Source organism: Mastigoproctus giganteus, chromosome 1, assembly GCF_048544385.1.
Source record: "Mastigoproctus giganteus isolate SK-2022 chromosome 1, ASM4854438v1, whole genome shotgun sequence".
NCBI classification, from domain to species: Eukaryota; Metazoa; Arthropoda; class Arachnida; order Uropygi; family Thelyphonidae; genus Mastigoproctus; species Mastigoproctus giganteus.
The window spans coordinates 281,471,467-281,487,864 of NC_143575.1; the positions used below are offsets into that span (position 1 = coordinate 281,471,467).

Here is a 16,398-nt window from a genome sequence, read left to right on the forward strand (position 1 = left end):
ACAGGAATTTTTCTAGCAGGGATAGGGAGGTGATTATTCCCTTGTATAAGGCAATGGTCAGGCCACACCTTGAGTACTGTATACAGGTCTGGAGGCCTCATTTCAAGAAGGATGTAGAGCTGCTGGAACGAGTACAGAGAAGGGCAACAAGGTTTGTGAACGGAACGAAGGGTTGCTCTTATGAAGAAAGGCTTAAGTTTTGCAAATTACAGTGTCTGGAGACTAGGCACCGGTGAGGTGATTTGATAGAGGTGTACAAAGCCTTGAATGGGTTGAGCATGCTCAATGCTGATGGGACTTGCCTCTTGCTCAGAATAATCAGCTGAGAGGGCATAAATTCAAATTGAGGAAAGACAGATGTAGGATAGATGTGCAGAAATTTGCCTTTAGCCAGCGGGTAGTTGGTTGGTGGAACAGACTTCCATCCCCTGTTATGGAGGTTGATAGCCTAAATAAATTTAAGTCTCAGCTGTACAGGTATTTCGAATGAACGGAGGAGTGAAGTGGAAGGGTTTTTTTTTTTTTTTTTTCCCCTTGTTTTGGCTGATGCTGCATAAGCTTGCTTTCTTGCATCATATGCTCCTGCTAATGCTAATGCTAAAACCTCTCTCAGGCTTCTAGATTCCATTCAGAAGAGGACAGTTAGGTTAATTAATGACTCATGTTTAACAGAGTTTCTCCACTCTGTCTCATAGACGTACTGTTTCTGCTGCATGCCTTTTCTACAGATCCTTCCATGGGCACTGTTCTTCTGAATTGGCTTGTATAATTCCTGCTCTCTCTTTCAAAACAGTCCGAACATGTACCACCACCAGCCAACATCCATTTACCGTCTAACTTCAAACTCAACGAACCAACTTTTCATCTTCTTCGTTTATTCATTCAGATGCTGTTTTCTGGAACAACCTTTCTTCATACGTATTTCCTGAAAATTACAGTCTACAGAAGTTCAAGTCTAATGTCAACAAATATCTTCTTTCATATTCTCAACCTCCAACCCATGCATGGTACTAAGTAATATAGGTTCCAATACCTGTCGTGTTTGGGATTTTCATAAAAAAAAAAAAAATTAATTTAAACTTTTTGCAACGTATGATATCTCCCCCCCCCCTTTTTTTTAAGATGATCCAAAATTTGTATCTTTGATTCTAGGGAAATAATGTTTCTTTGAGTGTTCCTTTTTTACTTTCCTTTGGCTGGTGCAGCATAAGCCTCAAGCTTCCTTGAGCCATATAATAATAATAAGTTAGGGCTGGAATTTAATTCACAACAGAGAAATTATTCCAATATGGTTCTTAAGAACAAAGTTTTGTAATACATACCCAGAAAAATTTAGAAAAGATCAAATAAAAACCAAAAAAACCTTACGAAAACTTTAAAAGTCATGAACTGCATGCTTCGAAGTCACAATTTTTATGATCTCAAACAAGCACAAGTTCAATAGCACTGAAACTCAATAGCATGATTTCCCAATAATTTTTCTGCATACCAACTAACGAGTCAACAGCAGGGATTCACAAAAAAGAATGGAAATGTTAAAAAATTACATCCAACATAATAGCAGGCTGCCCCCCATACAAAAGCTCAAAAATACTGTGTTATGTGAGGTTTGTTGCAATTCTCCAACCGTGTTAGAGTGAAACCGAATACAGCGTTGTGAAGGGATTGCTGCAATTTATCAGTCGTGTTAGAGGGAAACACGTGTTGTAGAAGTACCATGTTATAAGGGAGGTTGTCTGTATTAGGTTGGTGATAAATCCACATTTTCTAAAAAAAAAAAAAAAAAAAAATGAAAAAGGCAAAAAAGAAAGAACATGAAAAAAGATAACTGAGGAAAAAGGTGAATGCAGCAATCAAGTTATATAACCAAACCCTCATTTTTGAAATTTAAAGTATTATGGGTGATGGCCATATGATTTGATTGCTGCATTCATCTTTTGATGAAATGCAATTAAAGATATTGAACTTCATCAATTCTTATCAAAAATTTCTTACTTCAAGTTAGAAATTTAAATTTTTTTAACTGATATTTTCATTTCTGAATTGGCAGATGATCCAGAAATACAGTAAGTGTAGCAAGTTATTGTATTAGCCCAGAGGTATTTTTTGTTTGATAAAACAATTTTTTTTGGCTGATGCTGCATAAGCTTGCTTTCTTGCATCATATGCCTCTACTAATGCTAATAGCTTCACAAAAACATTTTTTTTAAAATGGAAATTAGCACCTTACCTTCATTTTTATATTTCATTTATTAATAATATGCATAATGTCCTTTAACCAATATATTAATGTATCATATTTCCTAAAGTTACAAACCAGAGATGAAGAGAGGTATTTCTGCAATCTCTGAAATATCCCAAGCCTTATCTACTCCAAGATCTTTAAGATGAAGTTCTACTTTATTTGTTTTGGCTAACTTAAGTGACACATTGGTACGCAGATCTATACTCATTGCAATAGCTTTCTGAAAAGATAAATTCAAATAAATTTTCATTATATATGAATACATATACTAAATTTCATAAAGGGAGGTTGTGATAATTTAGCACCTTTTATGCTAGCAAAATGAAGTGATCACATCAAAAGTGATTACCACCACTACTACTACTACTACTATAATTACTGGTGTTTATGATGATTATTGCTATTATCTGAGTTGTTCTCCTATCCCCCCACAAAAAAACTTAACTATCACCATCATAGGTTAACATGCTAAGATGAGAACTGGAAAATATATACATATATATAAAAGTAACAGCTCGAGGGGTTTTGTCAATGATATACAGGCAGTGATGTACCTAGGTACGGGCATACTGGGCGGTGGTCTGGGAATGTAGGGGGACCAAATTCCGATGATATTTTAATTATTTTAAATATAAAAAAAAAAAAAAAAAGTTTGTTTCTTAATATAATACTTTCGCTGTACAAAAAAAAAAAAAAAAAAAAGAAAAAAACGAAAAATCAATATTGGCTTATTTATATTATGGTAAATTTATCTATTTTATAATCAGATGTTAAAAGAAATTAATTTTTGCCTATTTTTTCTTATTTAAACCTAGTTTTATTGCAACAAAAACTCAAAATAATACAGATACACATTTAAAATGGTTCACTTTAATTAAAATGCCATCCATTAATGCTTATCACCGTGGGTGATAAAAGCATTAGTGGACAGCATTTTCAACGGACGGTTTTCAACCCAGCATCATTTCAGGACCGTAAAAAATAGCCAAAAGCTTGAAGGGACTTGGTTGTATACTCGGGAAAAAAAAAAGGATGCCATTTTCTGCTTTTGTTGTAAATTGTTTTGTCATGCAAATATTCTCTTGAAAACTACTAGGTTCCGTTTTTGGTGTCATTAAGCTGGTATGAGAACTCTCAAAATCACGAAATATGCATTAGAAAACAGGTCTTATGCATCGGGTTGCATTATATCATCAAAGTTTCTTGTGAAGACCGACTAACTGGTTAAAATAAATTTATTAAAATAAAAATGATATATACATAAGATAAAGCAGAAATAAAATAAGATAAAAGCCTTAAAATACAACAAGATAAAAGAGTTAGAATATATATAATAAAAGGGTTAAAATACATAGATAGCAGCTTTCGAAGCGAAGTGCCTCTTCTTCAGCTAGTGTGTGAATGGTGAACTTCAGCATATATTGATAGTTACAATAGCAAAAGTCAGCTGGGCATAATCATGTATCAAGAGTCTTTTTTTTTTTTTTTCTTATGTAAACCACAAACACGAGAGGTATTAGAACCTATAGTACTTATTACCGTGCTTGGGCTGGAGGTTGAGAAGACGAAAGAAGATATTTGTTGACATTGGACTTGAACTTCTGTACACTTTAATTTTCAGGAAATACGTATGAAGGAAGGTTGTTCCAGAAAATGGCAGTTGAATGAATAAACGAGGAAGATGAAAAGTTGGTTCTGTGAATTTTAAGTTGGACAGTAAATGGATGTTGGCGGCAAGTGTTCGGACTATTTTGAAAGAGAGAGCGGGAATTATAGAAGCCAATTCAGAAGAACAGTGCCAATGGAAGTATCTGTAGAGGAGGCATGCAGCAGAAACAGTTCGTCTATGAGACAGCGAGTGGAGAGACTGTTAAAGATGAATCATTAATTAACCTAACTGCCCTCTTCTGAATGGAATCAAGAAGCCTGAGAGAGGTTTTGGAGGCATCACCCTAGATGTGGAAACAATATTCCATGGCAGGGCAGATTTGCAATTTATACAGAGTGAACACCAGTTCCTCCTTTCCTGCGGAGTGGTTCTGTATACTGTATTACGTGTCCGGATTGTGGGAGGTGTTATGTAGGTGAGTCTGGCAGAAGATTAAAACAACTGGTTTCTGAGCATGAGGGGGCTCTGCGAACTGCTAATTTTGAACGTCCCGTAGTGAACGAACATTATTGGGTTGAGCAGCACAATCTTGATCCCCAATGGGACATTGAAATCGTTGATTGTTCATGTGATTACCACCAGCGCTCATGGCTTGCAGCCATGGCTTGCACCAATAATAGTACTATGAATCGGAAGAGGGGAAAATACACTTACACCCTATTATAGAATGTACTGTATTGCAGTGCAATGAGCGCTGGCGATCATCACGTGTACATAATTCTGCTTTACCAGCACCAGACTCGTGATACATGATCACGCCCAGCTGACTTGTGCTATTGTAACTATCAATATATACTGAAATACACCATTCACACTGATGAAGAGGCACTTCGCTTCAAAAGCTACTATCTATGAATTTTAACGCTTTTACTATATATATTCTAACTCTTTTATCTTGTTGTATTTTAATGCTTTTATCTTATTTTATTTCTGTTTTATCTTATGTGTATATCATTTTTATTTTAATAAATTTATTTTAACCAGTTAGTCTGTCATCGCAAGAAACTTTGATGATATAAAATATGCATGCAACAGTGGACGGAATTAGAACTCCAGTTAAAATCCAATAAAATTATGGATGTCGTGAATCAAAATTTGATAGAGAAATCAAAAAATAAAAAAATTGAAAAAAAAATACTGGATAATGATTTTGGAACGAGTAATTGAGATAATTAAATTTTTAGCTTCACGAAATTTGGCAACGAGAGGAAGCAATGAAAAATTATTTGAACCAAACATTCGAAATTTTTTGGGACAAATAGAGTACAAGCAAGAATTTTTCAAGAAAATAGACGAGCTTTTTATGTTGCGTGTGTCGAGCATAATTGAAATTTAGTTGCATCTGATGCAGCACATTCTTCAACAGCAGAAGAATTATTTTTTGGAACATTACAAAGATTATATGCAATTCGCACTGCTTTGCCAAGTAGGTGGGATATTTTAAAAAGGCATGTAACACTTACTGTGAAATCTCTACCAGAAACAAGATAGGAAGGAAAGATAAAAGCTGTTGACACAGTATGATATCAGTTACAAGATATTACAACTATATTAAATGAAATAAAAGAACAGGCCAAAGGAAAAGATGCAAAATTGCAGTTTAAAATACAAAGTTTGTTAACACAAATTACTTCTTTTAAATTTATTATAAGTGTAGTGTAGTTATGAAATATTGCATATTATAAATAAAGTAATAAAGCCATGCAAAGTAGTACAATTCATATGAACACTGCAATTATACTGATAGGTGCTCTTTAGAATATCAGGATTGGATTTAAATTGTGTATGGTTGTTGTTGTTGCTTGTTTGTTATTTGATTTATAGGAGCATTGGCAACTAAAGCCATATTGCTCTGGGGATATGCGGTGGACATTCCCTGACCTTTCCACATCCTCCGTATTTGGTGGTCACGGGCTCGAACCCCGGTCTAATCAAGAAGCGTATGCTACGCACTGCCACTCCTGCCCACCTGGCTACAGAGGTGCCAATTGTGTAGGGATAAAGCTATAGACATTGTAACTGACTTGGAAGTGCTGTCAATGTTACCAGAAGTTCAAGTTTCTAAAAAGAAAAGCATGAGTTTACCTATGAAACTTCATCAGATGAATGCTCTATTGATCCAACCAAAATATTTGAAACGGATCACTTGTTTGTTTGTTATTTGGTTTTTAGGAGCATTAGCAACTAAGGCCATGTTGCTGCGAGGATATGCAGTGGCCTTTCCTGACCTTTCCGCATCCTCCGTATTTGGTGGTCACGGGGTCAAATCCCGGTCGAATGAAATGGATCAATGTTACTATCATTACCTTACAAGAAAGATTTCATCAGACGAATTAATTCCCGGCTTTTCATATTATTCTAAAATCAAAAAAGTTCATGAATTTATTTGAAAGTGCAATAGAAATAAAATGTCAACATCTTGAAGGAATTTTAATGGCAAAGATAGGAGCAGTGATATCGATGCCGAACAGTTATCATTAAGAAATCCAATCTTTGAGCATGTTTTAAGATTAAAAAATTTTGGTTGCTTAGAATTATTGACATTTATTAAAAAAAAAAAAAAAAAAAAAATTTATGTGATTTAAATGCTAAGACCACAATTTCTCTTCGGATATTATTAACATTGCCAATTACGGTTTCGTCTGGAGAGAGAGGAGTTTAGGCGTCAAAATAATTAAAACATTCACAAGCAACAACCGGCCAAGAAAGAAAGAAACAATATGTACTAAAAGATATAATAGCAATTGGCATGTGATGCAAGAAAGCAAGTGTATGAGCTTATGTAGCATCAGCCAAAAAGAAAAAAAAAAAAAAATTCACACAACCATTGCCTCTAAATGGTTGTCCAGTTCCTCCTTAAAAAATTTATTTGACCTATCAACTTCCACAACGACAGATGGAAGTTTGTTACAGCAATTAACCACCACTGGCTAAAGGCAAATTTCCGCACATCTATTCTACGACTCTCTTTCCTCAATTTGAATTTATGCCCCCTTAGGTTCGTAATCTGAACAAGTGAAGAATCCCATTAGAATTCAGCATGCTCAACCCATTCAAGGCCTTATACACCTCAATCAGAACAACCTCACAGGTGCCTAGTCTCCAGACAATGCAATTTGCAGAACTTAAGTCTCTCTTGGTAAGAGGATCCCTCCATTTCCCTCCCCAATCTTGTTGCCCTTCTCCGTACACGCTCATGCAAATCTACATCCTTCCTAAAATCAGGCCTCCAGACCTGTACGCAGTACTCAAGGCATGGCCTGACCATTGCCTTATACAGAGAGACAATCACCTCCTTTACTCTGCTAGCAAAATTCCTGTATATCATTAGCATTAGTAGAGGCATATGATGCAAGAAAGCAAGCTTATGCAGCATCAGCCAAAAAAAAAAAAAAAAAAAAAAATTCACATTTCACCCCTCCGTTCGTTCGAAATACCTGTCCAGCTGAGCCTTAAATTTATTTAGGCTACCAACTTCCACAACAAGGGATGGAAGTCTGTTCCACCAACCAATCACCCGCTGGCTAAAGGCAAATTTCCACACACCTATCCTACATCTGTCTTTCCTCAATTTGAATTTATGCCCTCTCAGGGATTATTCTGAGCAAGAAGAAGAATCCCATCGGCATTGAGCATGCTCAAACCATTCAAAGCTTTATAAGCCTCAATCAGATCACCTCGTCGGTGCCTAGTAGGGCTTCCATAAAACAGAGAAATTTCAAAACCGAGTTTAACCGAAGTTTACTCATAAAACCGGTTTTAAAACCGATTTTCTCAGACTTAGGGAAAATAATTAAAAGCTTATAACACAGGTATTTATTTTATGTTAGGTAGATTGTACAAATCGTAATCAAATCTTTTAAACAAAATCTATCACCTCATAAAGTAAAAAAAAAAAAAAAAAAATTAAAATGCTCCAAAAAAAGTAACCAGCTTGAGATTATACAAAATTACAAATTGTATTCAAATCCTTTGGATAAACACTATCTTCTCGTATAGCAAACAAAAAAATAATAAGCCCTATAATAATAATAAATAAATAAAAATAATGTGAAAAAAAACAGCTTAAAGTATTTGTAAAATACTTTACAAATCGCAGGATCATTTGGACAAGACTTCAGTTATCGCTCAGACACAGCATGGTTTTGTTAAGGGGAAGTCTTGCCTGACCAACTTGATTGGATATTATGATGCAGTCACAGAAGAACTGGATGCAGGGAATAACTTTGATATTATATACTTGGATCTTAGAAAGGCTTTTGATACTGTTGCACATGGAAGACTGCTACACAAATTGGAGCAGTGTGGCATTGGAGGCAAATTGCTGCTATGGATAAAGGGGTGGTTGAGGGGGAGAAGACAGAGAGTGGTAATCAATGGACACTGCTCATCGTGGACTAATGTTATTAGTGGAGTCCCTCAGGGCTCAGTGTTGGGTCCATTATTGTTTTCTGTATTTATAAATGATATTGATGATGGTATATCAAGCTTAATGTCCAAGTTTGCAGATGATACAAAGGTTGGCAGGGCTGTCAAGGACACTACTGACACTATGCTGCTGCAACAGGATCTGGAAAGGTTGAGCAGATGGGCTGAGAGGTGGCAAATGAAGTTTAACATTGACAAATGTAAAGTACTACACATGGGAAACAGCAACCCCAGAGCAACGTATCAACTCTGTGGTACTACACTGACAGTGGTAGAGAATGAAAGGGACTTGGTGGTGGTTGTGCAGGCAGATATGAAGTTCTCTGAGCAGTGCAGACGGGCTGCAAGAGTAGCTCATGGGGTATTGTCAATGATATACAGGAATTTTTCAAGCAGGGATAAGGAGGTGATTATTCCATTGTATAAGGCAATGGTCAGGCCACACCTAGAGTACTGTATACAGGTCTGGAGGCCTCATTTCAAGAAGGATGTAGAGCTGCTGGAACGAGTACAAAGAAGGGCAACAAGATTAGTGAATGGAACAAAGGGGTGCTCTTACGAAGAAAGGCTTAAGTTTTGCAAATTACAGTGTCTGGAGACTAGGCACCAGCGAGGTGATCTGATAGAGGTGTATAAAGCCTTGAATGGTTTAAGCATGCTCAATGCTGATGGGATTCTTCCTCTAGCTCATAAAAATCACCTGAGAGGGCATAAATTCAAATTGAGGAAAGACAGATGTAGGATAGACGTGAGGAAATTTGCCTTTAGCCAGCGGGTGGTTGGTTGGTGGAACAGACTTCCATCCCTTGTGGTGGAGGTTGATAGCCTAAATAAGTTTAAGGCTCAGCTGGACAGGTATTTGGAACGAACAGAGGGGTGAAGTGGAAGTGGGTTTTTTTTTTGGCTGATGCTGCATAAGCTTGCTTTCTTGCATCAAATGCCTCTACTAATGCTAATGCTAAAAATAGTAAAGTATTTAAAAATAAATACTTTACAATTTATTGCTCAGCTTTTTTCTGAAAATGATCCTTAAAAAAACCAGTATATTAATCATTTTTCCTGATACACTTGACCTTCTTTTTGTGTTAAAGAGACCAGTGATCAAAAACACTCTCTCAGATTGGACAGTTGTTGGTTTAATGGTCAGCTGTGCTCTATAAACTTTCTCCAGCTTTTCACTTCTACTGCTAGTTGCCTCCAAAATTTTAAATTCTTTGCTGATTTCCAATTCACTCGGATATTTTGAAGGCTCTTCAGTTAATCTCTTTATTACACTATCATACTCTCGCATGAGTGTATATCCAACATCGGAACTAGACGAGTCTTTGTTTTCTTCTAAAAGAACAGTTCGTTTATTTTCAGTTTCTTCATTCAACGCTCAGACTCCTTCGGAATGCTTTGCAAATAATCTCTGATAAATCTCTTCAGCATGCTTTTTCAAAACTTGCTTACTTGGAAAATCAAAAGTTCTTGAACCTGAATCTTCTTTCCTAAACTTTTTGGGGTTGTGTAGATAGCTCAGCAAAGCCACAGTTGGGCAATTTCGTCTTGCATTGTAATGCTGTAAAAGGCTTTGGTGAAACTTTAAAGCAAATGGGTTTTCTGCTGTATCACGCTTAGCAAGCAGAAATTCTATTGAAGACTCTGCTTTAAGTAAGTCTGTATCTTCTGAGGTTATAGCCTTCAGAATCATTTCAACTGGTCGCAAAGTTTCACATAGCAATTTAAGTGTTTTCCAGTCATCGTCAGACACAGCTTCAGTTGACAGTACTGCACATAGAGCATTTGGAATGCAATTTTTCAATTTCAAAAATCTCTCAATCATATAGAATGTGCTATCCCATCTAGTCTTGCAATCTAATATAAGTTTATATTCTTTCCTATTAAATTTTGCTTTAACAAAATTTTGTAATATGTCATTTTTGGTAGGCCATTGGATTGAAGAAATAAATGAGCTCATCGGTAAAGTCGGTTTGATAAAGCATGCCTTGCTGTCTTTCTTCAACTTCTTTATCATCACTACTTTCTTCATTATTTTCATTTTCTTCACTGTCTTTGGGAGACTCAGAGACTGTGGCACCATAATTGATTGCTTTTTCATAAAGTACATCTATAACTGACAGATGTATACAATGGGCTATACATTGTTGATGATTAGGCATAATTTACTTGCTAAACTTAATTATCATTGCTGCTACATCGGTGGTGCAGACAACAATATCCTCATCCAAATTCAAACCAAATTCCTTCAAGTGTCCATTCACAATTTGCTCAGTTCTTCTGCTATCAAGTGAACCATTAATCACAATAAGACCTAACGACCAACGATTGTCTTTTGAATGCACATTAATATTCATATACCTTTTATTTTGTATAGACGTATATTCGTGTAGAGTCAATGAATACCATGCATCCAAAACCAATGAATTTTTGAAATGCTGAATGAGTTCTTCTTTCTTAGTTTTATAATAATTCAGAACCATATTTTTAATTCCATTCACTGAGGCTGGTGGTAATTTATCGTATTTATTTCTCTGAAGGTGAAGGCTTGATTGTATAAACTCACTCTTGGGAATTGAATTAAAAGAAAATCCGTCTAAAGCAGCTAATTTTGAAATCTCTTCTTCCATAGATTTTTTAACGATAAAGCTTTTTTAATGTTCTTACCATTTTTACGGGAGGTTCACTGTTATCTTGTTTAATGTCAATCTGATCCATTTTCTTTAAATGCAACATCAAAGATGATGTAGATCCTCCAGACGACTTCATTATCTTCTAACATTTCGACATCTTTGCCTTTTCGAGCAAAATAATTCCATACATTTGATTTCATCTTAGACATATTAAGAGTAATAAATATTAATTAGTAGGAATTTATATCACCGACAATTTTAAATAAAAATATTGAAGATAACACAATACTATGAGTCACTCCCGCAAGCACTCAATGAGGGTCTAAACGAGGCAAGTTTCAAAATTTTCACGAGAGAAATTTTTTATTTATTTACTTGCAATTTTTTTTCCCCCAATTAAATCTATTGTATTTTCAAAATTACAAAAAAGCTAAATTTGGTGAAGCTGCTTTTTGGAGAACATTTGATCGCAAATTTAATAGGAATAAAGAAGCAATAAAATTTCTACGATTGAAATTTGATGCAATATTCAGCGAATCTGTTTCTAGTGGGTGACCATCAATAAGGCGCGTTCCATAACTTGCCTGGCGAACAAGATAGATGGAACGGAGAAATGTTGAGCATTTTCTTTTACGCTATCGGTCTGACTCAGTCGCAAACGAGTACACCTGCATCGTGCCACGACACAGGTGGGAAGATAAAAGGTACCGCTCCTAGATTTGGGCCACTTGCCCATGAGATTCGTACCTAAACATAAAACAGAATAAAAAACATGTTTACAACATAAAGCAGTTGAACGATCCAGACAAACGAACAAACAAAAGAAAATGTGCGCAACAAAAAACTATATTCGAGGGCTAACTAAAAAAAATATTCGAATCCAGTTTTAGAAGCTCGGTTTGGGTTTTAACAACTCAATATGAAAACCGGGTTTAACCATTTTATAAAACCAGTTTGCAAGCCCTAGTGTCTAGTCTCCAGTCACTGTAATTTGCAAAATTTAAGCCTTTCTTCATAAGAGCAACCCTTTATTCATTTCACTAATCTTGTTGCCCTTCATTGTACTCGTTCCAGCAGCTCTACATCCTTCTTGAAATGAGGCCTCCAGACCTGTATACAGTACTCAAGGTGTGGTCTGACCATTGCCTTATACAAGGGAATAATCACCTCCTTATCCCTGCTAGAAAAATTCCTGTATATCATTGACAAGATACCACGAGCTACTCTTGCAGCCCATCAGCACTGCTCAGAAAACTTTATATCTGCCTGCACAATTACCCCCAGGTCCTTTTCATTCTCGACCACTGTCAGTGTAGTACCACAGAGTTGATACGTTGCTCTGGGGTAACGGTTTCCCATATGTACTACTTAACATTTGTCAATGTTAAACTTCATTTGCCACCTCTCAGCCCATCTGCTCAACCTTTCCAGATCCTGTTGCAGGATCTGGAAAGGTTGAGCAGATGGTTGAGCATACTGTCAGTAGTGTCCTTAACTCTGCCAACTTTGTATCGTCTGCAAACTTGGACATTAAGCTTGATATACCATCATTAATATCATTTATAAATACAGAAAACAACAATGGACCCAACACTGAACCCTGAGGGACTCCACTAATAACATTAATCCAAGATGAGCAATGTCCATTGATTACCACTCTCTGTCTTCTGCCCCTCAACCATTCCTTTATCCATAGCAGCAATTTGCCTCCAATGCCACACTGCTCCAATTTGCGCAGCAGTCTTGCATGTTCTCCCACAGGAACTAGTAGTTGTTGGTGACTCTATTGTCAGGGAAGCGGGGAACATGCTTTGTAAAAAAGATAGGTGGAATAGAACCAGGGTATGTCTGCCAGGGGCAAAGGTTGATGACGTTGTAGAGCGAATATCATCTTTTAAGGGCACAAAAGCTGATATAGTTGTACACGTTGGCACTAATGATATTAAGAGTAGGAGACCGGCGGAATTACTTAGCAAGTACAGGTCACTGTTGAAAAAAACCCGTGAATTTGGGTTGAATTTGAAAGTGTCTGCAATTCTGCCCAGACACGATAGGAGGGAGTATATGATGAGAACCTTGTCTATCAATTCGGCCCTGGAGGGATTGTGCAAGGCTCAAGGGGCGGAATTTTTTTCAGCCTGGACTGTACTTGTTAACAGGAGAGATTGCTTCTACAGGGATGGGATACACTTAAATAGAAAGGGTGCAAGAATTTTTGCTGATGCTGTCGAGGCAGAGTTAGGTGGGTCGGAAAACTGCTAGTTGGGGGGGATACAAGGAATAATAGATTAACAGTAGCCACTGGCAGAGGTGGAGGTGATTCTTGCACTGCTTCTATTGAAATAAGCAGAAGCCTGAAAAACAAGATGCAGGATATTTCAGAGACTGCTGGGAGTCATTGTGGTACAAGTAAACACATGGGTTGTGTTAGGGTAGCCAAGAATAGAAACAGTTGCATGTATTAGCATTAGCATTAGCAGAGGCATTTGATGCAAGAAAGCAAGCTTATGCAGCATCAGCCAAAAAAAAAAAAAAAAAAAAAAAAACCCACTTCCACTTCACCCCTCTGTTCGTTCAAAATACCTGTCCAGCTGAGCCTTAAACTTATTTAGGCTATCAACCTCCACCACAAGAGATGGCAGTCTGTTCCACCAACCAACCACCCGCTGGCTAAAGGCAAATTTCCGCACGTCTATACTACATCTGTCTTTCCTCAATTTGAATTTATGCCCTCTCAGGTGATTTTTCTGAGCTAGAGGAAGAATCCCATCAGCACTGAGCATGCTTAAACCATTCAAGGCTTTATACACCTCTATCAGATCACCTCGCTGGTGCCTAGTCTCCAGACACTGTAATTTGCAAAATTTAAGCCTTTCTTCGTAAGAGCACCCCTTTGTTCCATTCACTAATCTTGTTGCCCTTCTCTGTACTCGTTCCAGCAGCTCTACATCCTTCTTGAAATGAGGCCTCCAGACCTGTATACAGTACTCTAGGTGTGGCCTGACCATTGCCTTGTACAATGGAATAATCACCTCCTTATCCCTGCTGGAAAAATTCCTGTATATCATTGACAATACTCCATGAGCTACTCTTGCAGCCCGTCTGCACTGCTCAGAGAACTTCATATCTGCCTGCACAATCACCCCCAAGTCCCTTTCATTCTCTACCACTGTCAGTGTAGTACCACAGAGTTGATACGTTGCTCTGGGGTTGCTGTTTCCCATGTGTAGTACTTTACATTTGTCAATGTTAAACTTCATTTGCCACCTCTCAGCCCATCTGCTCAACCTTTCCAGATCCTGTTGCAGCAGTGTAGTGTCAGTAGTGTCCTTGACAACCCTGCCAACCTTTGTATCATCTGCAAACTTGGACATTAAGCTTAATATACCATCATCTATATCATTTATAAATACAGAAAACAATAATGGACCCAACACTGAGCCCTGAGGGACTCCACTAATAACATTAGTCCACGATGAGCAGTGTCCATTGATTACCACTCTCTGTCTTCTCCCACTCAACCACCCCTTTATCCATAGCAGCAATTTGCCTCCAATGTCACACTGCTCCAATTTGTGTAGCAGTCTTCCATGTGCAACAGTATCAAAAGCCTTTCTAAGATCCAAGTATATAATATCAAAGTTATTCCCTGCATCCAGTTCTTTTGTGACTGCATCATAGTATCCAATCAAGTTGGTGAGGCAAGACTTCCCCTTAACAAAACCATGCTGTGTCTGAGCTATAACTGAAGTCTTGTCTAAATGATCCTGCAGTGCTTCTTTAACCAGTGCCTCCATTAATTTTCCTGGAACAGAAGTTAAGCTCACAGGTCTATAGTTACTTGTGTCAGCCTTTGATCCTCCTTTGTGAATTGGGGTCACATTTGCACATTTCCAGTCTATGGGTACCTCCCCTGAGTCCAAGGAAGCTCTCATAATTATGGCTAAGGGTTTGCTTACTTCCCTTGCTGCCTCCTTTAATATAACTGGATAGATCCCATCCACCCCAGGTGCCTTTCTTGTGTTTATCTTCAACAGTTTCTCCTCCACTTTACTCCCAGTTATTTCAAGATTCTGTAGCTTACTGCTAGAGTTGAATACACCTATGGCATTCCCCTTGCTGAATAACTCCTCACGTGTGAATGTCGATGCAAAATATTCATTTAGTTTGTTAGCTACCTGAGCAGGATCATCAACAGTTGACCCATCAATATCAAGTGGACCAATCTGATTCATCCCCTTCCTTCTAGAGTTTACATAAGTAAAGAACTCTTTGCTGTTTTTCTTTGCATCCCTTGCCAAGGATTTCTCGTAATCTGCCTTCGCCTGCCTAACCTCCTTTGTAACTTGGTTGCATATCAACTTGTATCTATCACAGGCTTCTGTGTCATGTGTTAATTTGTAAGTATCCCATGCATTTTTCTTCTCTGCCATATGCCTCATTAGTTCATCTGACATCCATTTTGGCCTAAACCTTGAACAATATTTCTTAGTTGGTATGTAAAGCCTAGTAGCTTCCAAGATACGTTCTTTGAATGCTTCCCATTTTGAATTTGCTGTTGGTAACATCATCAGTTGGTCCCACTGTATAGAATTTAAATACTGTCTCAGTCCATCGTAGTCGCCTTTACGGAAGCAATAACCCTTCCCTTTACCCCTAATGGTAGTTACCTCTTTCAGTAAATCCCTCTTTCAGTATACCTGTGTGAACATCAATGCTATGAGTTTGGTAAATAAATTTGATGAATTTGAGGTATTGCTCAAAACATCAAAGGCAGATATTGTTGGGTTACATCAAATCAGATTCCTTATATCTGTGGTGTCACACAGACATAAGGAATGCGGAACTGGAATTTGGGGAATACAATGTGTATAGAAAGGATAGACAGGGGAGGAGGGGTTATGCTATTAGTTAGGAAACACAAAGTCCAAGGAAGTGAAGCCAGTCGACATCGATGGACAGAGCAGTGTCGAGTCAGTTTGGTGTGACATAAGCATAGGGAAATCAAAATTGAGAGCAGGAGTGTGCTATAGGCCTAATGACTCTGATGGGTATAATAAGATATTGTAGTGGGAAATAGAGCAGGCCAGTAAATCAGAGAGTCTTATAATGGGGGATTTTAATTTCCCAGATATTGACTGGAATTTGTGGGTTGGTCATTCTCACACTAGCAAAGCTTTTGTGGATTTATTGGATGATTGTTTTCTACATCAGCATGTTCGTGAGGCAACAAGAGGGAGCAATACTCTTGATCTGATTATCAGTAGTGATTCTTCATGCATTAAGAATCTGCAGATAAATGAACCACTAGGTGGCAGTGATCACAGTGTGTTGAAGTGGGATTTACTCAAGGAGGTAACAACCATCAGAGGTAAAGGGAAGGGTTTTTGTTTTCGTAAAGGCGACTATGATGGTCTGAGACA

General features: G+C 37.5%; 1 protein-coding gene across 2 annotated transcripts in view; it reads right to left on the minus strand.

Annotated features, from left to right (window-relative positions):
- The window catches only part of Mvk (Mevalonate kinase), a 168,137-nt gene that overhangs the window by 138,911 nt on the left and 12,828 nt on the right, over nucleotides 1-16,398 (minus strand). For both annotated transcript variants that reach the window (XM_090386726.1, XM_090386719.1), the window contains exon 2: nucleotides 2,318-2,465. In XM_090386726.1, the coding sequence (XP_090242852.1) occupies nucleotides 2,318-2,465 (148 nt within the window). The remainder of the gene's footprint in view (nucleotides 1-2,317; nucleotides 2,466-16,398) is intronic.